Genomic DNA, 27,357 nt, shown 5'->3' with positions numbered 1-27,357 from the left:
ACTCAATCACACAGTCATCGAAAAACAAGTTTGCTGTGTGCATTCTGGTAACAGAAACCTTTAACTAAAGAGTCAATTTGACTAAACATATTTAGAAAAAAAAACAGGAAAATTATCACAGTTATCTTGCTTATTTTCGGATTTATGTAGAACAATCGTGATATTTAACTCCTTTTATGCGCGTTTTGATGAGGTTGGAGCATTTTGACAAAGGAGAACTCCAGAAGATTACGGATTATTAAGAAATCAGATTTTAGTTTTAAACAGGTCATTCACCTTAACCCGATTATGTGTGTGCGTGTAAAAGCACTGAGTGAGAATATTTTCCTACACTTTCAAAAGGAATCTGAAAACTGGAGAAAACCCTGATAGGAACATGTCTGGTAGTCTCAAAGCCACAACTGAATTAGAAGACAAGTTTATGAGAACTAACATCTTGTGTAATAGGTGCCTCACATGAAAAGCTTCAAGCACAACATAACAGTGGTCAAAGTAATCAAGTCTCAATTTCTGTGCTTTAATTTTAGAGTACATTGAGACATTCAGTTGTGGAAATTTCAATAAAGAGTGAAAAAATGTAATTGTTCTAAAACCTTTGACTGGTTGTGTGTGTGTGTGTGTATGTATGTATATGTATATACTGTATATATATATATATATATATATATATATATATATATACATCTCACTTCGCACAAACAATGTGAGCATGTTGGCAGAATGAAACCTCCTAGGAGAGATGCCCAGAGTAGTTCCTTTCAATTACCTGACATCTCTACATTTCAGATTTGATGATTGCAATAGTTTCTAGGACCCCTTGCTTTTTACAGCACAGGCTTACACAGCTAGTATATACAGTGCATCCGAAAAGTATTCACAGCGCATCACTTTTTCCACATTTTGTTATGTTACAGCCTTATTCCAAAATAGATTAAATTCATTTTTTTCCTCAGAATTCTACACACAACACCCCATAATGACAACGTGAAAAAATGATTACTTGAGGTTTTTGCAAATTTATTAAAAATAAAAAAACTGAGAAATCACATGTACATAAGTATTCACAGCCTTTGCTCAATACTTTGTCGATGCACCTTTGGCAGCAATTACAGCCTCAAGTCTTTTTGAATATGATGCCACAAGCTTGGCACACCTATCCTTGGCCAGTTTCGCCCATTCCTCTTTGCAGCACCTCTCAAGCTCCATCAGGTTGGATGGGAAGTGTCGGTGCACAGCCATTTTAAGATCTCTCCAGAGATGTTCAATCGGATTCAAGTCTGGGCTCTGGCTCAAGGACATTCACAGAGTTGTCCTGGAGCCAATCCTTTGATATCTTGGCTGTGTGCTTAGGGTGGTTATCCTGCTGAAAGATGAACCGTTGCCCCAGTCTGAGGTCAAGAGCGCTCTGGAGCAGGTTTTCATCCAGGATGTCTCTGTACATTACTGCAGTCACCTTTCCCTTTATCCTGACTAGTCTCCCAGTCCCTGCCGCTGAAAAACATCCCCACAGCATGATGCTGCCACCACCATGCTTCACTGTAGGGATGGTATTGGCCTGATGATGAGCGGTGCCTGGTTTCCTCCAAACGTGACGCCTGGCATTCACACCAAAGAGTTCAATCTTTGTCTCATCAGACCAGAGAATTTTCTTTCTCATGGTCTGAGAGTCCTTCAGGTGCCTTTTGGCAAACTCCAGGTCGGGCTGCCATGTGCTTTTTACTAAGGAGTGGCTTCCGTCTGGCCACTCTACCATACAGGCCTGATTGGTGGATTGCTGCAGAGATGGTGGTCTTTCTGGAAGGTTCTCCTCTCTCCACAGAGGGCCTCTGGAGCTCTGACAGAGTGACCACCAGGTTCTTGGTCACATCCCTGACTAAGGCCCTTCTCCCCTGTTCGCTCAGTTTAGGTGACCGGCCAGCTCTAGGAAAAGTCCTGGTGGTTTCGAACTTCTTCCACCTACGGATGATGGAGGCCACTGTGCTCACTGGGACCTTCAAAGCAGCAGAAATTTTTCTGTAACCTTCCCCAGATTTGCGTCTCGAGACAATCCTGTCTCTGAGGTCTACAGACAATTCCTTTGACTTCATGCTTGGTTTTTGCTCTGACATGAACTGTCAACTGTGGGACATTATATAGACAGGTGTGTGCCTTTCCAAATCATGTCCAATCAACTGAATTTACCACAGGTGGACTCCAATTAAGCTGCAGAAACATCTCAAGGATGATCAGGGGAAACAGGATGCACCTGAGCTCAATTTTGAGCTTCATGGCAAAGGCTGTGAATACTTATGTACATGTGCTTTCTCAATTTTTTTATTTTTAATAAATTTGCAAAAACCTCAAGTAAACATTTTTCACATTGTCATCATGGGGTGTTGTGTGTAGAATTCTGAGGAAAAAAATGAATTTAATCCATTTTGGAATAAGGCTGTAACATAACAAAATGTGGAAAAAGTGATGCGCTGTGAATACTTTCTGGATGCACTGTATATATATATGTCATACACACATACTGTACACTATATTTTTGTGTTCTTATTCTGTGGTAGGCATCCTTAGTTCAAATTCTCACCCAAATACTGTCTGTATAAAGTTTGAATGTTCTTCCTTTGTTTACAAGGGTGGTCAGTTTTCCCCCACATTCCAAATTTGTACAGTACATGCTTGTTGATCTCCGCCCTTTGCCCAATGCTGCCAGTATTGTCTTTGGCAAACCATTATCTTGTATTAGACTAATTATGCATGAATAATGAAATGATTTAATATATTTGTGAATGTGAACAGCATCCAAAGCATTTTAATGTGGAATGTGCTGTATTAAATACAAAAACTATGTAATTTTAGTTGTAACAGGAAGAATACCCATATATTTTTAGGCACACTGGGATGGATTGACAGGACATATTACTATCAATAAATCTGATGGTCTGAGGAAAGATTTTGATTTGGATATAATCAGTTTAAAAGAGGAAGGAACAGAAAAGGTGAGTAACAGTAATGCAGTAATAGAAAAAATAAATGAAAATTATATTGAAGTGCTTTTGAATGCATTTATAGTTTAATTAATGTAACATTTAATGTGTATTTTATGTTTTTAGCAAACTCTATTTTGCAAGTTGTTGTAAAATATAATATATTATACTTTATTTTTAAATAGACAATTAGTTTATTTTAGTCTGTATTTCTTAAAATTGATCTTAAGGTTGTTTTTTTTTAATCATAGATTGCCAGTGAATCTTCTCACCGTCTTAACAAAGTGTGGAAAAAGGTAATCTTCTGCAAAGCCCGATACATTGTGCTTTCTTGAGTGTTATTTCTTTTCTTTTAATGCATTAGTAATCACAAGGGGGCTCCGCCCCCTGCTCGCTTCGCTCGCCTACCCCCGGTGTTTTGAACCCGTGCCCGCTGGTCAGCCGTAGTTTCAGACGCGTGTTGTAGGAGCTTGCGTTGTTTTGAACCCGTGCTTGCCCTGCTTCTGCGGTTTGAGACGCGTGTTGTAGGCGTATATCCGTCAGTTGAGCTCATTCGGTTTGAACCCGTGCCTGTTTTGCCTCCACAGTTTCAGACGGTGGATAGGAAGTAAAGAACGCATTGTATGGCAAATCACAAAGATTTATTGGAATATCTCTATATCCAATATTTGTAGTACAGATGGTTTGTTGTCCTTGAATGATTTTTTCTTGGTATTGGAGTATTTATAACTTTAAGTTTAATGTCAGATGAACGCCTGATCTCATGAGAAGGCTACATAAAGTTGTCCATGTCCAAATACGCGCTCAGAGAGGTATATACCAACTTTGTCCATGGTCTGTGCTTGGGATTTGTTGATTGTCATGGCAAATGCAGGTTTACTGGGAAATTGGCGTCGCCCAAGTGTAAATGGCAATTCAAGGGCAGAACTTGTAAGGTGAATTCTAGGAATTAAAACAGTATTGTCAGTATGTGATCCTGTAAGTATTTTTGCTTCAATAACATTGTTTGACATGGTGTTGATGACTAAACGTGTACCGTTGCATAAACCCCATCTAGTATTAACGTTTTTTAATAGCATGACAATTGTTCCGATTTTAAGGTTAAGATTGTGTTGTGGCAATCCGGCTGGGTTAATAGTGTTCAGATATTGTAAAGGGAAATTAAGATGTTCAATGTCGTCTGCAGAATCAATTTTGTCAGTACTTAGAAAGAGGCGGCTTTCTCCAGGTAGTAATGTAATGACTTGGTTAATTATGTGATCCACATCAATATTCTTTGGACATAATATAGCCCGTCGCGTTAACAGTGGTATCTGGTCTATTGTTTTGGAGGCGTGAGCGCAATTACATTAGTTCTTCCTTGATTAGCGTTAGTAACATGGATAATGGATTGCACTTATTGTTAATACGTAGCGTTTTCTGTGGTTGAATTGTTAAAAATGTATGACTGTAATGTGATGATTAAGTTATGCTATATAGTCTTCACGTGTGAGGATGACGAACCTTTAATACGGAGTGTTCGTTTATTCTTATTGCCCATCAGGTGTTGGGCCTGTGTCTTGTGTGGTTGCACTGTAAATATTGTATCATTGTAATGTGATTCAAATATGTTGTGGAGTCCGTATTTGTGTGGTTTCTGTAGTATATCGTGTTTTTGCTTGTGGGTTATTAGAGGTGCGTGGATCATGCATGTGTAGTGTGTTTGCGTACTGTCTGGCGCTTTCCGTACTCCAATTGATTTGTGACCCTTTCTGGACTCCGTAGTCTGTCCTGTTTTGCTTTGGGGTGGCGTATCATGTTGGGTTTGATTTGTGAACCTTTCTCGACTCCGTATTCTGTCCCGTTCTACTCTGGGGTGGGGCGCTGACTCCTTTTGTTTGTGTGATTGTATCACTGTAATGTGATTCAAATATGTTGTGGAGTCCGTATTTGTGGGGTTTCTGTACTATATCGTGTTTTTGCTTGCGGGTTATTAGAGGTGCGTGGATCATGCATGTGTAGTGTGTTTGCGTACTGTCTGGCGCTTTCCGTACTCCAATTGATTTGTGACCCTTTCTGGACTCCGTAGTCTGTCCCGTTTTACTCTGGGGTGTCGTATTATGTCGGGTTTGATTTGTGAACCTTTCTCGACTCCGTATTCTGTCCCGTTTTACTCTGGGTTTGGGCGCTGTAATCTCGGGCTTGATGGGTGACACCGTGTGGACTCCGTAGTCTGTCCCGTTTCACTCTGGGTCATGTATGTGACTCCTCCTTTTTGTGTGCTATGGGCTTTGTGTGGCGCCTGCGTCTGACTCCTCTTTTTTGTGTGCTATGGGCGCGTTGTCTCATTTCTTATTTCTGTTAGTGAAGGGGGGCTTTGTGTCTCATTTCTTATTTATGTTAGTGTGTGTACTCCATAGTCTGTCCCCTTTTACTCTGGGGCTTTGTGTGGCGCCTGCGTCTGACTCCTTTTTTTTGTGTGCTATGGGCGCGTTGCATAATTTCTTATGCGTTGCCTCATTTCTTATCTCTGTTAGTGGAGGGTGGCTTTTCCTGTGGAGGGGGGCTTTGTGTCTCATTTCTTATTTATGTTAGTGTGTGTACTCCGTAGTCTGTCCCGTTTCACTCTGGGGCGTGGGTGTGATTCCTCTTTTTTGTGTGCTATGGGCTTTGTGTGGCGCCTGTGTCTGACTCCTTTTTTTTTGTGTGCTATGGGCATATCCGGTTTAACATTCTCGTTGGAGGGGGGGCTTTGTCTGGCGCCTGCGCACTATGTCTTTTGCGTCCACGGGCAGGTCCCTGCGTCCATATCCGGTTTGCCATTCTCGTTTAGTAATATGGATAATTATAAATATGTAAATAGCATCATTGATTTAAATTTTCACTGATCTATCAGCTTTGTATAAGAACATTTATGTTTGTGCCATTTTCCCCATCTAATACATAAATATTTCTACAGCTGTTACAGAGATAAAGAAGAATACTACCTCCACCTACTGACACATCTTCCCATTCTCTCTCTCTCTCTGTCTTTCTCTCTTAGCACCTTTGCATTTCATCATACCACCAACTGAACCCTTGCTCCACTCAAATCTGAAATTCAGATTCATTGGAATATATAGCCAGAAGGTGCTTTTAACACTGGGGATTCCACTTCTAAATCCCTGAATCAGTATCTCTCATAACATTTCCTTCTGATTCTTGATATGCACAGTTCCAGTCATACTGTACTTTAATTTCACATTATTAGTACCTCTTAAGGTCCTTTTCCAATAATGCATTAAAAACTGCAGCCTGCAATCATAATCCAAACAGGGCACTATTCTACAACATGAAACATAAAACTCGTCACCATTGAGTCTTTCTTGAGGTCTCTGCACTAACAGTAGTAATAAATGCAAACTTCACCCATCTTTAATGGTCACTTGCTACGGTTACATTTTGTATTTGTTTAAGCACACTACCCTGTGCTGTTATGTGTGAATGTCACAAGCCTTTAAGTGCCAATAGCTCCATCCCCCACCAAGGACCCGGTGTAGTTTCCCGTGCTTATAGGACAGTGGCACACCCCTCTGTCAAAACACTGTGAATTATATTACAGTAATCCTTCCTCCATCGTGGGGATTGCGTTCCAGAGCCACCCGCGAAATAAGAAAATCCACGAAGTAGAAACCATATGTTTATATGGTTATTTTTATATTGTCATGCTTGGGTCACAGATTTGCGCAGAAACACAGGAGGTTGTAGAGAGACAGGAACGTTATTCAAACACTGCAAACAAACATTTGTCTCTTTTTCAAAAGTTTAAACTGTGCTCCATGACAAGACAGAGATGACAGTTCCGTCTCACAATTAAAAGAATGCAAACATATCTTCCTCTTCAAAGGAGTGCGCGTCAGGAGCAGAGCATGTCAGAGAGATAGAGAAAAGCAAACAAATCAATAGAGCTGTTTGGCTTTTAAGTATGCGAAGCACCGTGGCACAAAGCTGTTGAAGGCGGCAGCTCACACCCCCTCCGTCAGGAGCAGACAAAGAGAGAGAGAGAGACAGAGTTTGTTTTTCAATCAAAAATCAATACGTGCCCTTCGAGCTTTTAAGTATGCGAAGCACCGTGCAGCATGTCGCTTCAGGAAGCAGCTGCACAGAAGGTAGCAACGTGAAGATAATCTTTAAGCATTTTTAGATGAGCGTCCGTATCATCTAGGTGTGCGAACAGCCCCCCTGCTCAATCCCCCTACGTCAGGATCAGAGAAAGTCAGCGCAAGAGAGAGAGAGAGAAAAGTAAGTTGGGTAGCTTCTCAGCCATCTGCCAATAGCGTCCCTTGTATGAAATCAACTGGGCAAACCAACTGAGGAAGCATGTACCAGAAATTAAAAGACCCATTGTCCGCAGAAATCCGCGAACCAGCAAAAAATCTGCGATATATATTTAAATATGCTTACATATAAAATCCGCGATGGAGTGAAGCCGCGAAAGGCGAAGCACGATATAGCGAGGGATTACTGTATAGTCACTTTACCACAGTGTTTCAATTACCTCTAAACCCTGATTTATATCCTGGTTATTGTCAAATACTATCTAGACGGGCCACCCTCCTTGTCGCTGTTTTAACACTAGAATCCCTGAAGCCTACGAAAAAAGTCGTAATCCTGAGCCCCTTTAAATTCCTTCGCACCTCTTCATCAGTGCCTTTGTTTTAAAAATGTGTCAAGCAGCACAGGCAGCAAGCAGCCTGCTGTCCCATCCCCCACTGACACAGCTGAAGTCGCACAGAACATTCTCAGAGCTCAAGTCTGTTTATCTGGGTGTGAGGTGTATTGAATTGTATAGGGTAAATAATATATTGTCATTTAGAATACCTACATTTCATGTGTGTTCCATGTCTACAATGATCTATGTAAATGTAGGATTGCAGGAAATGCTGAACACATAACTAAAACAGAAACTTTTTTCACGTTTTAGTAATAATTGACAAAATGTTGACATGAAGTGCATAATGTGTGAAGACTGAAGTCCAAATATCAAATACACACTGTAAGAAAACAAAGGGAACAAGGTAAAGGTTTGGGGGAATCTGCCCCGTATATTATCTGGAATGCTGTAAGGCAAAATAGCTTTGATTAGCAGAGAGAGTAATCATTTCGGACTGAGTCAAATATTAGACTGAAGAACAGGAGGATTATCGGGTTTGTATGGTTGGGAGGGAAGGAAGAGGCAGGTCATCAATGGGAAGTGACGTCATCCCAGGGGCAGTCTAATGCTGAAATAGGAAATGGAGTTCTTAATTATTCCTGCCAAGAATGAGACAAGTATTAGTGCACATAATCAGTCCCATGTGGCACTTCAGCAATAACTAGACCCTGCTGCTGTCTCCAATGTGCGGGGGTTAGAGTACAAAGTAGATTTGTCTTCTTGGCAGGTGCAGCAGTAACAACCACTGTCTCATAATCAAGAGATTGCAGGTTCAACCCTGGGTCCTCCCAACATTTACTATTTTGAGTAGTGAGCTGCTGTTTTTATTACTGTTTTATAATAAAAACATACATTTGATATGAATCTGTAACAGCCGGTGTAAATTTATGATACCTGTAAAAAGTTAGCATTTTTTTTTTAGATTTATTCTCTCAGTCACATTCACGCTCCCCCGATCTGACACTGTTAGTTTTCAAATAAAGATGTGGTATAACAAACTAGTGAACACAGTCAGTAAAAGTCCTTTTGTAAAATAAGCCTACCTGATCCTCCTAAAGTAATTGGTCACTTAACACCATATACACCTGCATAATGACTCACTGTGACTGACACTGCCAAGTCAGAAGGTGTAGTGAGCTGTGTATATGTACACTGCTCAAAAACATTAAGGAAACACTTAAATCATACATCTGATCAAGATGAATGAAATATTCAAGTGGAAACTCTTTACTGAGTAATACTGTGTAATTAGTTGAGAACAAAATGATGTAACAACGATCAATGGAATCCAAAACTGCCAACCCATTGAGAGCAGGATTCAACATTACACCAAAAATCAAAGTCAAAAATTTAAATAACAGGCTGATCCAACTTATGTGAATTTCATCACAGTAACTCATAATGTGACTCAGTAGTATCTGTAGCCCACGTGTGCTTGTTTGCACTTCTGACAATGTCTGGGCATGCTCCTGATGAGCTACTGGATGGTGTCCTGGTGGATCTCCAACCAGACCTGGATCAGGCCATCAGCAAGTTCCTGGACAGTCTGTGGTGCTACTTGGTAGCGTCAGAGGCACCAATCTATAACATCCCTGGGGTTCTCAGTTGGATTCAGGTCTGAGGAACATGCAAGCCAATCAATGGCATCAATTCCTTTGTCACATGAGGCCAGGCATTGTCCTGCACCAGGAGGAACCCAGCGCTCACTGCACCAGTCATAAGGTCTGACAATTACTTTGAGGATTTCATCCCGGTACCTAAAAGTAGTCAGTCTCATGTCTGTTACATGTGCTCACTGTGAAACTGCTGTCATCTGTGAAGAGAAAGGGGCACCACTGGCACAGCAACCAATTATGGTATTGTCGGTGATGGGCTGTGAGCACAGGTCCCACTAGAGAACGTCTGGCCCTCATGTCACCTTCATGGAGTCTGTTTCTGACAGTTTGGTTAGAAACATGCACACAAGTAGCCAGCTGGAGGTCTTTTTGTAGGCCTCTGGCAGTTCTCCTCCTGTTCCTTCTCATACAAAAGAGCAGATTCTGGTCCTGCTGCAGCAGCGTACATATGTAAATACACTGTCTATATTTAGTTTATAAGCACTATAAGTCCCATGAGGCTTGGCAAAGGGATTGCTAAGATTGTTGAAGTTACAAGAGATCTAAACAAGTGTCAAATTCAAGGAGTTAGATGCCAAGCTGAGGAGCAGAACTGACAAGGTAGTCTTCTCCAAAGTTCTGCCTGTGCCACGCGCCAGTCCAGGTAAGATTGAGGAGATTAGAAGGCTTAATGCTTGGCTTAAATTTTGGTGCAGGGTAGAAGGGTATAGGTTTATGGGGCATTGGGACTCCTTTTGGAACAGATGGGACCTGTTCTGCCGTTACGGGTTACATCTGAACTGGAGGGGCACCAATGTATTGGGGAGGTGTATGAGTAGGCTAGTTGAGGATTGTTTAAACTAGGGAATGGTAGGGCAGGGAGTTTAGGACAGGCCAGGTTTAGATCTATACATAGAAGAACAAACAATGGTGTAGAAATAAAAATGCATAGTAATGTAAATTCTAAGCAAATATTTAAATGTAGAAGGAGTAACACATTAAAAATAGCTTGACTTAATGCTAGAAGTATCAAAAATAAGGTAAGTGAGTTGGAGTTGTATGTAGCAGAGCATAATTATGAAATTATAGCAATAACGGAAACCTGGCTAAATAACAAAGATGGGGATGAGTGTAACATAGAGGGATACACATTTTTTAGGAAGGATAGACAGAACAGAAAAGGAGGTGGGGTTGCTGTTTATGCCAAACAGGATTTAAATGTAAGTCCTCTTCAGTTGGATGATGAGCCCCATCTTAGTGAGGACATCTAGCGTCATCAGGAAAGCATAAGGTACCTTATTTTAGGAGTGTGTTATAGACCACCCAATTCAGACAGTAATTTCAACACACATCTTTTTAGTAATATCAAAAAGGCAAGTTTACAGGAAAATATTATAGTCATGGGGGACTTTAATTATCCAAATATTAACTGGGATAACCTTGCAGATGGAGGAGCACAAGAGCAGGAGTTGTTAGAAGTAATCAGTGACTGTTTTCTAACACAGCATGTAAAAGCACCAACAAGGGACAAAGCCTGTCTGGATTTAGTATTTTGTAATAATCAGGATAGAATTTGGGGTGTAGAGGTGATTGAACCACTAGGGTCAAGTGACCATAATGTAATACAATTCTCAGTATTTTGTAAGAGTACAGATGCAAAGACTAAAATGATTAAGTTGAACTTTGGTAGGGCTAATTTTGAGCAGATGCGACAATGTCTAAATAGGATACACTGGGATAAGCTTTTAAGTGTGGAGACAGTCAAGGAGCAGTGGAACAGGTTTAAATATGTTTTACATTTAATGCACGACAGATACATACCTAAATTTGGAATTAATAGGAAACTAAAAAAAACTCCATGGTGGATTAATAAAGATTTAAAAAAGAAGTTGCAAAGGAAAAACTGCTTTATAAGGCATATAAGACTAATGACTGCAAAGTGAATCGTAGAGCTTATGAGAACATGAGGGCAACCATTAAGAAGGCTATCAGGGATGCTAAAAGACAGTTGGAGAGGAATATAGCAGATAAGGCAAAAGATGATCCTAAGAGATTCTTTCAGTATTTTAGTAGTAAAAGAACAGTCAAGGAGGATGTCAAGTGCATCAGAAATAGTAATGGGGAATTAAAAGATACAGACAGTGAAATAGCGGATGCCCTAAACTTACATTTTTCTGCGGTGTTTACAAGTGAGCAAGTGGATAACCTCCCAGAGGTAATAGGGACTACTAAGGAGGCACTGAGGGATTTGGAAATTGTAGAGGGAGATGTGCTGCTCAGATTAAATAAGCTGAAATCAAACAAATCACCAGGACCAGATAATATTTACCCTCAAGTTCTTAAGGAGGCTAGCAAGTACATATATAAACCCTTGACACATATTTGTAGGAAGTCACTGCACACTGGAGAGATTTCGAAGGACTGGAAAATGGCAAATATCATCCCATTATATAAAAAGGGAGACAGGGCAGATCCAAGCAATTATAGGCCAGTAAGCTTAACATGCATCACAGGAAAATTAATGGGAGGATTTATTAAGGAAAAAATTGAGCAACACCTGGCAAGGACAGGAGTTATTAGGAACAGTCAGCATGGGTTCAGAAGAGGGAGGTCGTGTTTTACTAATATGCTGGAATTCTATGAGGAGGCAACAAAAGGATACGATCGAAGTGGAGCATATGATATTATTTATCTGGACTTTCAGAAAGCATTTGATAAGGTGCCACATGAGAGGTTGGGCATCAAATTAAAAGAAGTGGGAGTTCAGGGTGATGTTTTTAGATGGGTGCAGAATTGGCTCAGACACAGGAAGCAGAGGGTGATGGTGCGAGGAACCTCATCAGAACTGGCCGATGTTAAGAGTGGTGTTCCACAGGGGTCAGTGCTAGGGACACTGCTATTTTTAATATATATAAATGATTTAGATAGGAATATAAGTAACAAGCTGGTTAAGTTTGCAGATGATACCAAGATAGGTGGATTAGCAGATCATTTGGAATCCGTTATATCATTACAGAAGGACTTGGATAGCATACAGACTTGGGCAGATTTGTGGCAGATGAAATTTAATGTCAGTAAATGTAAAGTATTACACATAGGAAGTAAAAAGTGCTAGGTTTGAATACACAATGGGCAGTCGGAAACTTGAGAGTACACCTTATGAGAAGGATTTAGGAGTCAAAGTGGACTCTAAGCCATCGACTTCCCGACAGTGTTCAGAAGCCATTAAGAAGGCAACAGAATATTAGGTTATATAGCACAATGTGTGTAGTACAAGTCTAAGGAGGTTATGCTCAACCTTTATAATGCACTGGTGAGGCCTCATCTTGAGTACTGTGTGCAGTTTTGGTCTCCAGGCTACAAAAAAGACATAGCAGCACTAGAAAAGGTCCAGAGAAGAGCGACTAGGCTGATTCCAGGGCTACAGGGGTTGAATTATGAGGAAAGATTAAAAGAGCTGAGCCTATACAGTTTAAGCAAAAGAAGATTAAGAGGTGACATGATTGAAGTGTTTAAAATTATGAAGGGAATTAGTACAGTGGATCAAGACTGTTATTTTAAAATGAGTTCATCAAGAACACGGGGACACAGTTGGAAACTTGTTAAGGGTAAATTTCACACAAACATTAGGAAGTTTTTCTTTACACAGAGAACGACAGACACTTGGAATAAGCTACCAAGTAGTGTGGTAGACAGTAAGACGTTGGGGACTTTCAAAACTCAACTTGATGTTTTTTTGTAAGAAATAAGTGGATAGGACTGGCGAGCTTTGTTGGGCTGAATGGCCTGTTCTCATCTAGAGTGTTCTAATGTTCTAATGTTCTAATGCTGTTTAATAAATGTTCTTTACATCAAAGAACTCAGCTGAGTCTGGACTTGACCAAATTAAGTAAAACCTAAGTGGCATGACATGGTGTCAAAAGTTGTCTTAAAGTAAAGACACAAATACAAAAACACAATGCCTATTTGATGAAAGACATACATAAGACATATTGAAATTTGGAATGTCCAACATGGATTCAGCGTTTCTTACGCTTCATAATTGCCACAATATTGAACAAAGAAGAAGATGAGGTGCAAGTTAATGGCTTAATTTATGCTGATGGGGAAAGAGGCTGAGGCAATATCTGGCGTGTTCACTTTTGCAGTGGTGATGAATGTCAATATCTTGGAAGACATGGTAGAAAACTTCAATGAACATTTTATGCCATGCAGAATCATCATTTTTGAAAGACCATGTTTTCTTCAGGGTTTGCAAAGGCTGGAAGAGACTGCTGAAGCATTTGTGAGAAACCTGTATGGGCTTGCTTTAACAATACAAGCTTGGTATTGTGAAGAAGAGCAAATTAGAGATAGTCATGATAGGAATTGCAGACTGAGAAGTCTAACGGCAATTGCAGCTGGAAAGTGATTTAACTATGGATCTAGTGTTGAAAGTTGCACACCATTCAGAGCTCGTGGCCGCCTGGGCACTAACAGTGCAGCACAGTGGAGGAAAAAAGGCAGAACAGCAAGAAGGGACAGTATGATCAAACAGCGATGGAGAAAGCATGCTTTTCAAGTTGCAACAGGCTACAAGGCCAGAGAAACTGTTAAGCTTATAACAAGAACTTTTGAAATTGCAATAAAATGGGACACTTTGCTGCTATTTGGAAAAATAAGTCAGTAATAAATATGAGAGCCAAACAGGACATAAATTGTGCCTTTTTGTGCATAATCTATTGGTTTACATGTGAAAATTATTGTTTTATGTATATTTACTATCGGTTTGTGTGCATACTTAATTCGTTTATATGTGTACTATAGTGGTTTTATTCATATGAACTATACTGGTTCATGTCCACATATTATCAGTTTGTGCGTGAACTATATTAGTTTGTACAGTATATGCATACTACTTGTTTGCATCTGAACTAATTTTTGTCCATAATCTGTTGGTCTACATGTGAACACTATTGGTTTATGAATATTTGTGTGTGTGTACTATACTGGTTTCATTCATTCATATAAGCTACATTGGTTCGTGTCCATATGTTATCAGTTTGTGCATTACCTATATCAGTTTGTATATGCATACCACTAGTTTGCAAATGAACTGTATTGATTTTCACATGTATATCACTGGTTCCAGTGTGTTTGGTATTGGTTTCATTATTGAACTGCATTGGTTTGTGCTTACATGATGTCAGTTTGCATATGAACTATATTGGCTTGCATTCAAATACTACCGGTATGCTGGTCTAGCAATGAATATGTGTGTGCACTATATTAGTTTCATGCACATCTTATACTGGTTTCATGTTGGTGACATGTCGGTTTTATGCTTGAATACTATTGGTTTCATGTGTGTACAATGTTGGTTATGTGTATGCACCCTAAAGACCCTATAGGTCACCCCTATACGCCGGTCCCAAGCCCAGGAAAATGGGGAGGGTAGCGGAGAAGGACCTGGCAACCCACTTCGCGAATTTGTTGCCAAGAAAATTCTATGGATATGCTCTCGAACGTTTCAGATATGGTGCCCAAAGGAAGGACCCCCAGGCCGGCAGATACCCAAAAAGCTACTGGGGAAGAGCAAAGGCCGGACACTAGTGACCGCGGCAATTATGACGTGCCTGGGGGAAATCCCCCGGGAAGCCCAGGTGCTAATGTGACCAGCGGTGAACGGAACAGCTTGAGATTTAAAAAAACGCTCAAAATTGCTACTAGGTACATGTGAAGTATGAACCAAGGAAAATTAGACATTGTAAAAAATTAAATGGACAGGCTCCAAATCGATATCCTCGGAGTCACCGAATTACGCTGGACTGGCAGCGTAATTTTCAATCGGACAATTTCACCTTTTATTATTATTGGTCACAACAACGTCAGAAAGAATGGGGTAGCGTTTATTGCTCAGAAAAACATTGCACGGGCTGTAGAAAGTTTCAAAATAACTAGCGAACGCATAATGTCCATCCGCCTGCGTGGAAAGCCAATGAACATCACGATTTTGCTGGTATATGCTCCTACAATGGACGCATCAGAAGAAGAACTTAAGCGGTTTTACTCTGAAGTACAAAAAGCTGTCGATGAAACACCGAAGAAAGACGTCACTTACATTTTGGGCGACTTCAATTCGAAAGTAGGCAAGCAAGCAGAATCTGACATTGTTGGCAGTTTTGGACTAGGCAAGAGGAGCGAATCCGGGGAACGCCTGATTCAGTTCTGCCAGGAAAACCGATTAAGAATCACAAACACATGGTTCATGCAGCCAAAGCGTCGGCTATACACATGGACTTCACCTAACAGATTGCATCGAAACCAGATTGATTATGTTCTTTTCAGTCAGCGTTGGAGAAGCTCCGTAGTTGCTGTGAAAACATTCCCTGGAGCACACTGCGGCTCAGACCATGAACTGCTAGTATCGAAAATCCGGGTGAGACTTTGTGGCATCAAAAAACATGCACCACCGAAAAAATCTGATATATCGAAAATACCAGCATCATACGCCATCGAGGTAAAAAATCACTTTGAATTACTTGATGCGGCGGAGAAACCACCAGAAGAATTATGGGATGACATCAAATCAACAATCACAGAAATAGCGAAGAGGTACATACCAAATAAGAAGCCAGAAAAGAAAGGCAAAAGGTTAACGGAGGAAACTCTTAGGATTGCCCATGAAAGGAGAACGGCTAAAGCTGCAGGAGACAGAGATAATATGAGGAGGCTGAACATAGAATTTCAAAGAGCTGCCAGGAAAGATAAGGAAGTGTACTAGAATGAGCGCTGCAAAAAGCTCGAGGAGAATTGATTGAAAGGTCACACGAGGCATCTATTCGCTCAGGAGAAGAACGTCCGAATGCCTTTCTCTGCTCATAAAGGAACAATCAAAAACAAGGACGGAACTGAAGCATACGACCAGCAAGGTATAAGGCACAGGTGGAAAGAATACACTGAAGAGCTGTACGCATGCGAAAATGAACCCGGGACTTTGCAGAACGATGACGTGCTGGAATTAGAACCACCGATCTTGGAAGCTGAAGTTGCATTGGCCATCAAGCAGCTTGCTAAGAACAAAGCTCCAGGCATAGGTAACATCCCAGTGGAATTATTGCGCCCTGTACCATTGGCAGTCATCACGACCCTGTGTCAAAAGATCTGGGAATCTGGCAAATGGCCGAGGGACTGGAAAAGATCCATATTTATCCCATTACCGAAAAAAGGTGACACCTGAGATTGCTCGAATTATCGCATAATAGCTCTGATCCCGCATGCGAGCAAAGTGCTCCTAAAGATCATACAGGAGCGGCTGAGGTCAACAATCGAGGCAGAATTGCCCGATGTACAAGCAGGTTTCAAGCGGGGACGTGGCACTCGTGACCACATCGCAAACCTGCGTTGGATCATTGAAAGATGTCGGGAATATCAAAAGAAGATCTACCTGTGCTTCATAGACTACACAAAGGCATTTGATTGTGTTGACCATATGAAACTGTGGGAAGCCTTAAAAGAGTTGGGTGTACCACCGCATCTGTTTAAGTTGATCAGATCATTATATTCTGAGGAGGAAGCCACAGTTCGGACACAATGCGGAGACACTGAATGGTTCCACTGTAGAAAAGGAGTGCGACAAGGTTGCATCCTCTCCCCCTTTCTGTTTAATCTGTATGCGGAAGTCATCACGCGGAAGGCAGGACTGAAGGAGTCAGAAATTGGAGTAAAAATCGGCGGAAGAAACATCAATAATCTCCGATATGCTGACGACACTACCTTGTTGGCTGAAACGAAAAAGGGACTTGAGGATTTGATAATGAAAATCAAGCACGAAAGCGAAAAAATGGGTTTGCAATTGAACTTAAAAAAGATGAAAATAATGGCGACCACAGTCAACAACATCAAAATAAAAATCGGCGATGAGGAAATAGAATGTGTTCAGGAATTTACTTTCCTAGGCTCAAACATCAACCGGGGCGGAGAACTTTGCTCAGAGGTAAAAAGAAGGATAGCGCTCGGTCGAAGTACAATGCTGAACATGGAAAAAATTTGGAAAAGCAGAGATATCAGCCTCACCACTAAATGAAGGCTAGTCCGTGCAATTGTTTTTCCAATATCCATGTATAGATGTGAAAGTTGGACCCTGAAAAAAGCCAACAGAAGGAAAATCGACAGTTTTGAACTTTGGTGCTGGAGAAAGCTACTCCGCATTCCATGGATAGCAAGAGTAACGAACAAAGAAGTGCTAGAGAGCCGGATATCTCATTAGAAGGGAAAATCACTAGACTCAAACTGACCTATTTCGGCCGTATAATGCGATCAAATTCGCTAGAAAAATCGTTCATGCTAGGGATGGTAAGCGGCAAAAGAAGACCTGGCCGCCAGCGGACTCGTTGGCTTAACACCATCAAAGCAGACACGGTCATGAGCATAACACAGCTCAAAGAAGCTGTGCAAGATTGAAAAGCGTGGAGAGCTAGCTTATAGAATCGCCGAAGGTCGGAAACGACTGAACGGATGACACACACACCCTAAAGACCCAATATGATGTAACTCACCTGTGCAGGACCAAAATGTGAAATATTTAGCTTTTCAAAGAATGGACCAGTTTATTATGCCAATTAATATACAGGTTGTAGATGTGCAAGCATTGTGGCGTAGTGGTTACGGCTTTGCCCTTTAGAACATTTTAGCAATCTAGACGAGAACAGGCCAATCACCTCAGCAAAGCTCGCCAGTCCTATCCACTTAATTCTTCCAAAAAATGTCAAGCAGAGTTTTGCCTTCAATGGGAAGACAAATACATACAAGGTTCCCAGCTGTAGAGAAAAAACTGCAATCACACATCTTTTCTTTTTAAAGAGATATCTGAACAGGACAGTTTTTTTTTATAAGATATTCTGCATGCACACTCCTATCTTAGTAATCAAGAGAAAAGGTAATTTTTGTGGTACAAACAAATAATGGCTTGGTACTACTCAATAGCCGATGCCATGTTCACTTAGTACCAGTGCAGCAAGAGACGACAGATAGGATGAAGGTAGCCTACCTTTTCCACTGGAGGATCTTGGCTCACCTGCTACATCAACATCATTAGAAAACTCTTCACCTACCCTGGGTGTTGGAAACACTCAAAAGAGTTCAAGGTTGCTTCCTGTGGCAGGGTAATCAAACCCCCTGTGCGATATTGTGAGTAGTTGTTTTGTACAAAATGTTTATGACTCCACAAAAGAAAAGAGACCTTGTTATGTCCTGAACTTTGGGAAACTATCTGCAAGTATATTAAGTTTCAAAGGTATTTCTCAAAAGAGGGAGATGTGGTGAGATGTGTATATGTATATGTAAAGCATGGCACAGGGAATGCTGGGACTGTAGAAGTTATGGGGAGGTGAATAGTAGCTATTGAGCACTAAAGACATGTTAATGATATTGCTGTTCAATAAATGTATTTTACATCAAAGAACACGGTTGAATCTGGATTTTACCAAACTAAGTAAAACCCAGGTGGCATGATAGAAGTTTTTTTTTCTTTTTAAAATTTGTTTCTTTTTAGTGTGTGTATATGTGTATCTGTCTACCTGAGGCACTACAGGCACTTTTTAAAGACATCTGTGATTCCTTAATTTAAAGTGTATTTGATATAGTTAATTGCTTGTTGGGCACTGGCATTTTGTCTGATCCTCGAAAGAACTGTTGTAGTTAAGCCACTACTTTAGAAAAATATTCTTGACATTTCTCTCTTAGATAATTTTAGACCTATCTGTAGTAGCTTTTTATTTAGATTCCAGAAAAATCTGTTTTACAACAATTAAATGACTACTTGAATAAAAATTTTATTCAAGTGTCACACACGTGTGTTTTGGAGACAACCAAAGGGCTTGAATACATGTAATTCCATGCCAGACCAGGGGGTGGCGAAGTGCACTAACTTTCCCTCTCGATCTTTTGCAGACCAGCCTAGGGAAATCCCGCCCGGCTCTGGGGCAGCCAATGACGTCCCTTCCGGTTCTGGTGCTGATGACAACACTTCCTTTGCTGGCCTTTAAAGCCGCCATATTGCCTGAAGAGAATCAGTTCTGTTGTGGACTCTGTTAAATAAACATGTCGCTATTTTTGAATTTTGCAGCCGGGAACTATTAAATGGGTGGCTGCCCCAACCCTTCGCAATGTCTCATGGTCGTTATTGCGACACTGGCGTAGGCGGCAGGATGGAAGAAACCCTGAAGGGAACGGGACCGGACCTGAATCATATCCAGGTGGGAGAGTACCTGGGCCGAGCTTTCGGGTGGGGGTTGCGTCTCGGATTTCGGAAAGAACCAGTGCAGACTCCGCTCCCTTTGTCTAACTTTGGGTCACCTAAACTTAATAGGGAGAGTGTCGATGGGACACACAGACGTGGGCTGGTTTCTATGGGGGAAGCTAAAGGGACCTATTATGCTCTCTCGGAGGAGAGAGTTGTTTGTCCCACCAGGGCTAAGGCCCCAGAACAAAGTGGGGATTCCCTAAACCAGCAGGTGAGGAGATTGCAAACATGGCGATTTGACCCTGAGCGGTCTACCCAAGAGCAGTTGGATGCTCTCTGGGAAGAGGTGGCTTGTTGGTTGAAACTAAGTGAATGCACCACCTTCCAACTAGTAAAGAAAGTGGCCTGCTTCCTTTTTATAAATGGCCTCCCTGAGTATTTCATCCAGCCGGTTTGGGGAGAATTTTCCAACGCTCTTGAACTCATTGAGCTCATTGAAACATCGAGGACACTCTCGCAATTTGGGAGAGCAGAACGGTCCTTAGGTGGATGCTGTAGAGATTATGTCCCTCCTACTCTGCCCTCTCGGCATAAACCGGAGTTTGCACCGGAGTCCCCGATTCCGCGGGCGCGGGCCTCACTCGGGAGTGAGGCGGAATGTAAGTGGAGAGAGAGGGGTAGGTTGTGTGCGCTTTCAAACCCCTTGTTAATGGCTCATAAGGGAGAAGTCATTGTAAATGGTTTCAAAGTAGAAGCTCTGTTTGATTCCGGCAGCAACATTTCTATTGTTGCCCGCCGATATGTACTACCGTGACAATGGTTAAAGATAAAGACCAGAATTACCTGTGTGCATGGTGATGTCCGCTCCTATAATTCCGCTCGGTGTTTCATCAGCCACGGAGGATCACTTAAATGACTTGTCGTAGCAGTCCTCCCCAATCCACCGTGCGCTGTGATTCTCGGGTGGGACTGGTCTGATATTAAAAGCGGTGAAGTACTGATCTCTCCTAAATTGAATTTGGGCCTAGTTACAGACGGGAATCCCCCGGCTCAGGTTGTCTCCACACCGTGTACACAGCCGGTGGAGGGAGGTATGGGAGACCAAGAGGAGGATGAGGAACTTCCTGGACCGTCGTGGGCCATTACGTCATCTGTCCGTGTCTCGCCAGAACGGGTTGATTCTCCGCCCCTTGAGGTCAGATCAGACTCTCTGTCAGATCTAAGCTTTCAATATAGACAAACACCAGCTTCATTTAAAAGGGAACAATGGAATGACGATTCCCTTAAATTTGCTAAGAATGCAGTTGTCTTAGCCAACGGCCAACGCACCAATCAGCCCATGCCACAAGGACCCCACTTTGTTCTAGAGAATGATTTATTATATCGGGTTAGTGAGCACGAGGGGGGAGTGCGGAAGCTGTTGCTAATCCCACAAACTTTCCGGCGGCAAGTTTGTGAGTTAGCACACGCCCACCTCCTAGGAGGCCACCTGGGCACCGAAAAAACACTAGAGCGCATTAAGCTCCGCTTCTATTGGCCGGGAATAAATGAGGAGGTTCGCCACTTCTGTATTTCATGTCCTGAATGTCAGCTGCGGCAAATTCCTAGGAGGGACCGTACTCCTCTTATTCCCCTTCCCTTAATTGATGTCCCGTTTGAAAGGATAGGGGTCGACATAGTGGGACCCCTGGAAGCCTCGGCATGAGGATTTAAATATATATTAGTCCTCGTAGATTATGCAACCCGATTTCCAGAAGCTGTTCCCTTGCGCTCAGCCAATTCTAAAGCAATCGCATGGGCACTGATGGAGGTCTTTGCGCGAGTTGGGATCCCTAAAGAAGTCCTTACGGATCAAGGGACTCTGTTTACCTCGGAAACGTTCAGGGAAATGGCCAAGTTACTGAAGATAAAGCACTTGAGAACTGCGGTGTATCATCCTCAAACCGACGGTTTAGTAGAGAGATTTAATCAAACTCTCAAACAGATGCTTCGCAAGGTGGTCAGCGGGGATAGGAGGAATTGGGATCAACTCCTCCCCCTCGTACTCTTTGCCTACAGGGAAGTCCCTCAAGCCTTAACGGGGTTCTCACCCTTTGAATTATTATATGGACGACAACCCCGGGGCATATTGGACATTTTAAAAGAAGGTTGGGAAGAAGAGGCTCGTCCCTCCCTTGATATTCTGGAATGTATCGCGCAATTATGCGATAGATTTGAAAAAATTAGGCCCATATTAAAAAGTCACATGGAGAAGGCGCAATCAGCACAGGCCCATTATTATGACCGTGGCACGACGCTTCGGGAGTTTGAACCGGGGGATCGAGTCATGGTATTGGTTCCCACCTCTCACTCTAAATTACTTTCCCATTGGCAAGGACCATACGAAGTTAAGGAGAGAAAAGGACTCGTCGATTATTTGGTGAAACAACCAAATCGTCGACCGAGTGAGTGGATATATCATGTGAATCTGCTGAAGCTGTGGAGGGAAAGGGACCCTGACCCTTCCTCCGGCCAGCCCCGCTCCTTCTTCGCTCAAACTAACACACTTAACTTCGGGTCTAATTTAAATAACCGACAGAGGCGAGGGCTCGAAGCAGTTATCTCGTCCGTCCGCGAGGTGGTAGACGAAGAAGGACCTCTCTGGTTGCCCACGATATTGTGACTGAACCTGGGGTCATCGTCCGAGAACGCCCTTATTGGCTTCCTGAGGCAAAGAAAGCCGAAGTGGAACTGGAAATCAAGCGCATGCTGGACCTAGGAGGCATAGAGGAGAGTCATGGTCCCTGGTCCAGCCCAATTGTCTTGGTTTCTAAGCCCGACGGGAGTTGGAGGTTTTGCAATGACTTCCGTCGGCTTAATCAGGTCTCCCTTTTTGATGCTTATCCAATGCCTCGGGTGGACGTCCTCCTCGAGAGGCATGGACAGGCTAAATATTTGACCACTCTTGACATGACTAAAGGGTACTGGCAGGTTCCTTTAACGGATTCCGCGAAGGGTAAAACCGCGTTTAGCACCCCTAGTGGGCACTGGCAGTATCGTGTCCTTCCATTCGGGTTACATGGGGCTCTTGCAACTTTCCAACGTCTGGTGGACAAAGTGCTCCGCCCCCATAACACGTATAGTGCTGCCTACCTGGATGACATCGTCATCTATTCCAGCACCTGGAAGGAACACCTACAGCACGTCCGAGCAGTATTACGGATGCTAGGTGAAGCCGGTCTTCGAATCAATCCAAAGAAATGTTTCTTTGGATTGGAAGAAGCCAAATATTTGGGCTACCTGGTGGATCGTGGTAATGTGAAGCCGCAGTGCTCTAAAGTAGAAGCCATTTTGACATGGCCCCGTCCGCGAACCAAGCGGCAAGTCTAGGCATTTCTCGGCTTAGCAGGGTACTACCGCCGGTTTGTACCACGCTTTTCGGAGAGAGCCGTGCCCTTCAGTAATTTAACAAAGAAGAGGGCCCCTAACACTGTGGTATGGACTGAGACGACTGAGACAGCCTTCAGTGACTTAAAAAGGGCCCTGACGTCAGCACCTGTTTTAAAGGCACCTGACTTTTCACTTCCCTTTGTCCTCCAGACAGACGCTTTGGACACAGGCCTTGGAGCCGTGTTGAGCCAAAGCGTTGACGGTGCTGAACACCCCGTCTTGTTCCTGAGCCGGAAACTGCTGGATTGCGAGACCAGATATGCGGCGGTGGAAAGAGAGGCTCTTGCGATTAAGTGGGCGATTACACAGTTGAGGTACTACCTCTTGGGGCGGGAGTTTACACTTGTCACGGATCATGCACCTTTACAGTGGATGGCCCTGCATAAGGAGTCTAACCCTAGAGTCACGAGGTGGTTTCTTGACTTACAACCTTATAAGTTTTTGGTCATTCATCGGAAGGGTTCTCTCCACGCCAACGGCGATGCTCTCTCCCACGTTCACGACCTCTCGGTGCAGAACGCCTGACCCGACGGGTCTGGGCTAAGGGGGGGGCCCTGTCACACACGTGTGTTTTGGAGACAACCAAAGGGCTTGAATACATGTAATTCCATGCCAGACCAGGGGGTGGCGAAGTGCACTAACTTTCCCTCTCGCTCTTTTGCAGACCAGTCTAGGGAAATCCCGCCTGGCTCTGTGGCAGCCAATGACGTCCCTTCCGGTTCCGGTGCTGATGACATCACTTCCTTTGCTGGCCTTTAAAGCCGCCATATTGCCTGAAGAGAATCAGTTCTGTTGTGGATACTGTTGAATAAACATGTCGCTATTTTTGAATCAATTTTGCAGCCGGGAACTATTAAATGGGTGGCTGCCCCAACCCTTCGCAATGTTTCATGGTCGTTATTGCGACACAAGATAAGTATTAGTAAGGTTTCCAACCAAATCACAATGCAGAAAGTGCATTTGGTAAAATATATCAGCTCTTGTTGTATTAAATCTGAATGCAGAATTTGACACCATTGATCTCACCATTCTTATGGGTTGGACTTCATAGCAGTGCCTTGAGTTGGTTTCATTTTTACATTAAAGATGTGAGCGTGGATTAAAACTTAATTTACTCAGTCTTACCAGGAGTGCAGTGTGGCACAGGCAGAGTTTTAGTGAAGACTACCTTGTCTATTCTATACCTAAGCTTGGCACGTAACGATTTAGATTTGGATTACAAAATGGACAGCCTGCCCTTTTTTATATAATTAGTTTTAACCTGGCCAGGAACGTATCTGCCCTTCTAGGGAGTTCTTCCACCTGTGAACCCAGAAGTTTCCATTAAAAATTCTCTGTGCCTGGAGCAAACCTGCATTTTATTACCCCTAAAGAAACAGTCCACCTCTATCACTTCCTCTCTCCCTTTTCATTGTCATGTTTTAAGGTGACTTGCTGGAGCTCTTGATACCTGCTTACAACCTCAAGAGATTTCAGTCATTGTCTTGCTGTACAAAGTCCTGAAAACTTTTTGATATTTCCAATTTTGGGGTTGATGTCCCTCAACAGAGTGTACTCTTACCTTCCACCTGTGACCCACCTATTTCTACCTAATGAAGAAATGACTCTTCTAAGCCACTATGCAAAAAGTCCAACATTAAACAGAACTTGCATTATTTTGGCCTGATTATCAAAGTTTGTTTACTCAATTGATCTGCTTCCTTTTTATTAAAATTTAAATTGCCTTATTTAAAGAAATTAAGTATAAATTTAAATAAACTGCTGCAGTTATTTAACACCTACAGGCTCCTTTAAACACCTATAATTTTCTCATACCTTGACTGCCTTTGTGTGTTCTTTGCTTTCCCTTTCTCCTGATTGCACACCTAGGTTGCTGTTTTCCTAACACCATGCCTCTTTTTTGCTTCCTTTATATAAAAAAATATATTCCTCATAAATGAATATGTATGCCATCGCTCTCCTACTAGAAATAATACCTTTCCAAATAATTACTATGTATTGCTTTAATTGAAAAAGATTTTTTACACTCTGATTCCTTCTCACTAAGGAAATACATATACTTTTTCTGATTAGTCTCCAAGAAGCTTGTTAATTATTTACTGTCTTGGACATTCTACTCCACTGCAAAATGTAATGCCAATACCTTTTTCAGCAGTCCTCAAACACTCACTTTTACCTATGTACAGCTGGAAAAAAAGCAACTAACATGCAAAACTGGGCACTGCTACAATTCAGCAAGTAAAGAAACCTATAAAAAACAAATGGAAAAGGTGGAACAGAATTCACCTTTTTTCTTTAGACTAGAAAAAACACAATTAAAAACTCAACTATTCATTTTTTTAGTAATTAATGGAACGATTCCAACTCATCCTAAAATATTGTTTATATTATATACATTTTTATAGCAGCTTATATAAATCAAATTATTCAGAAGAATCAGCTTCTCATTTTTGAAGTCCATTCGGAATTGCAGTACAATAATAAAAAATAAGATAGGATGGTCCTTGATAAAGTAATAACTAAAGAAGAGATTACTGACTCTATTATGAATATGAAAAACAATATGTTCCCTGGCTGCAATGGAATTGCACTAGAATAAAAAAATATTTAGAACATGGAACCACTTCTGGTACAATGATACATGGGTTAATCATGCTAATTTCTATACCTGCTGTAAAAGAGAACTGAATCCCATTGATAATTGCTGTCATATTTGTTTAGTAAATAATGACTATAAAATACTAGCCCATGTTTAGTTTAGTTTATTTATATAGCACAATTTTAAAACAGCCAGTGGTTGGCCAAAGTGCTTTACAACCTTAAAAGTAAATAAATGAATAAAAACAAATAAATAAAATATATGCAATACAGAAAAGAAAAAACACATATAAACACACAACTAAAACGCCTAAAAAGTCTGAGTACACAAGTGGGTTTTTAGCCTGGATTTAAATCATTCAATGGTGGGGGCTGATCAAACATGGAAAGTAAAACTATTCTACATTTTGGTCCCAGTCACAATCGACTGTTTGGGATAGAAAGTAACAGCTTATCGGCTGACCTCAGTGCTCTCCAAGGACAGTAGAGATATATTAGGTCAGTGAGGTAAGCTTGAGCTAAACTGTTCAAAACTTTAAAAAATAACAGTAAAATTTTAAAATTAACTGTAATTTTCACAGGTAAACAACCTAAAGATGTTAAAATTGGGGTAATATGGCATGATTTCTTTGTATTTGTTAGCAGATGTGTGGCTTCATTTTACACAAGCTGAAGACAATAGAACTAACCCCAAAATACAGTCCATTACAATAATACAGATGAGAAGAAATAAACGCATGTCTTAAGTCTCCAAAAGAAAGCATGTGCCTTAATTTGCTCAAGACTCTCAGATGATAAAAAGAGGCTTTAACCACAGCATATATTTGCTTATAAAATTTAAAATCATGATCAAATAAAATGGCAAGATTTTTCACATAGGGCTTGACATAACCAGAGAGTGGCCCTAGATCGTAGGTCACATTATTAACACATTTCGGGAGTCCCAAAATTAAAATTTCCATCTTGCTCTCATTCATTTTTAAAAAGTTACTAGCCATCCACTGCTTAATGTCATTCAGGCAGTTGAACATGCATTTCAGTGCATGTGGACTGCCATATCTCAAAGGGAGTTACAACTGTGTATCATCAGTGTAACAGTAATGGGACACTCCATGATTTTTTTATAATGTGGCTTAGGTGTAACATATACAATGAAAACAAAATACAGCTAACCATTGATTCTTTTGGTACCCCATACAGGAGGGGGACAGGGTCAGATGATGATCCATTAAAAGAGACTGAAAACATTCTCTTTTCCGAAAAACTAAGTAAACCATTTGAGAACGGAGCATGAAATACTGGCCTAATTTTTTTTTTGGCTTGATGAAGAACAAATGTATTTCAAATAATATCCAACTGGTATTAAACCTTATAGATTATTCTCATTTATTTAATGATGATAGTTGCATTTTTTTTAGATTTTTTTGAGTCACTTAAGCAAAGTTTTATTTTTTAATCACTTAAAAATGTGTTTAAGGGAATTATTTTTGTAAAGCTATCAAAACTTTATATGCAAATGGACATTGTTCAATAAAAATTAAATATGGATCTTCCCCATAATTCGAGTTACCTCGTGGAGTAAGACAAAGTTGTCCTATCTCTCTCTCTCTCTAAAAATTAAATATGGATCTTCCCCATAATTCGAGTTACCTCGTGGAGTAAGACAAAGTTGTCCTATCTCTCTCTCTCTCTATGTCTCTCTATTTTTGTTAGCAGCTCACCCCTTTACTGCATTCATTTCAGAGGGTGATATAAAGGGAATCCATTTATTATGTATTGTTAGTCAATTAGCAAATGACACAACATTCTCTTTAAAAGTCAAATTACAAATTTCAAAAGCTATTGACACCAGTAAAATATTTTCTGAGG

At 41.4% G+C, this 27,357-nt stretch overlaps 1 protein-coding gene across 1 annotated transcript in view; it reads left to right on the top strand.

Moving 5' to 3' along the window:
- Nucleotides 1–27,357, top strand: part of LOC114651160 (glutamate receptor ionotropic, kainate 1) — a 694,443-nt gene that overhangs the window by 443,927 nt on the left and 223,159 nt on the right. The window contains exons 8-9 of the mRNA XM_051925745.1: nucleotides 2,877–2,984; nucleotides 3,224–3,268. Coding sequence (XP_051781705.1) covers nucleotides 2,877–2,984; nucleotides 3,224–3,268 — 153 coding nt within the window. The remainder of the gene's footprint in view (nucleotides 1–2,876; nucleotides 2,985–3,223; nucleotides 3,269–27,357) is intronic.

The sequence above is a fragment of the Erpetoichthys calabaricus genome, chromosome 4 (genome assembly GCF_900747795.2).
Source record: "Erpetoichthys calabaricus chromosome 4, fErpCal1.3, whole genome shotgun sequence".
Classification (NCBI taxonomy): domain Eukaryota; kingdom Metazoa; phylum Chordata; class Cladistia; order Polypteriformes; family Polypteridae; genus Erpetoichthys; species Erpetoichthys calabaricus.
Note: the sequence above shows the minus strand (reverse complement) of the source record. Positions and strands in the feature narration are given on the sequence as shown.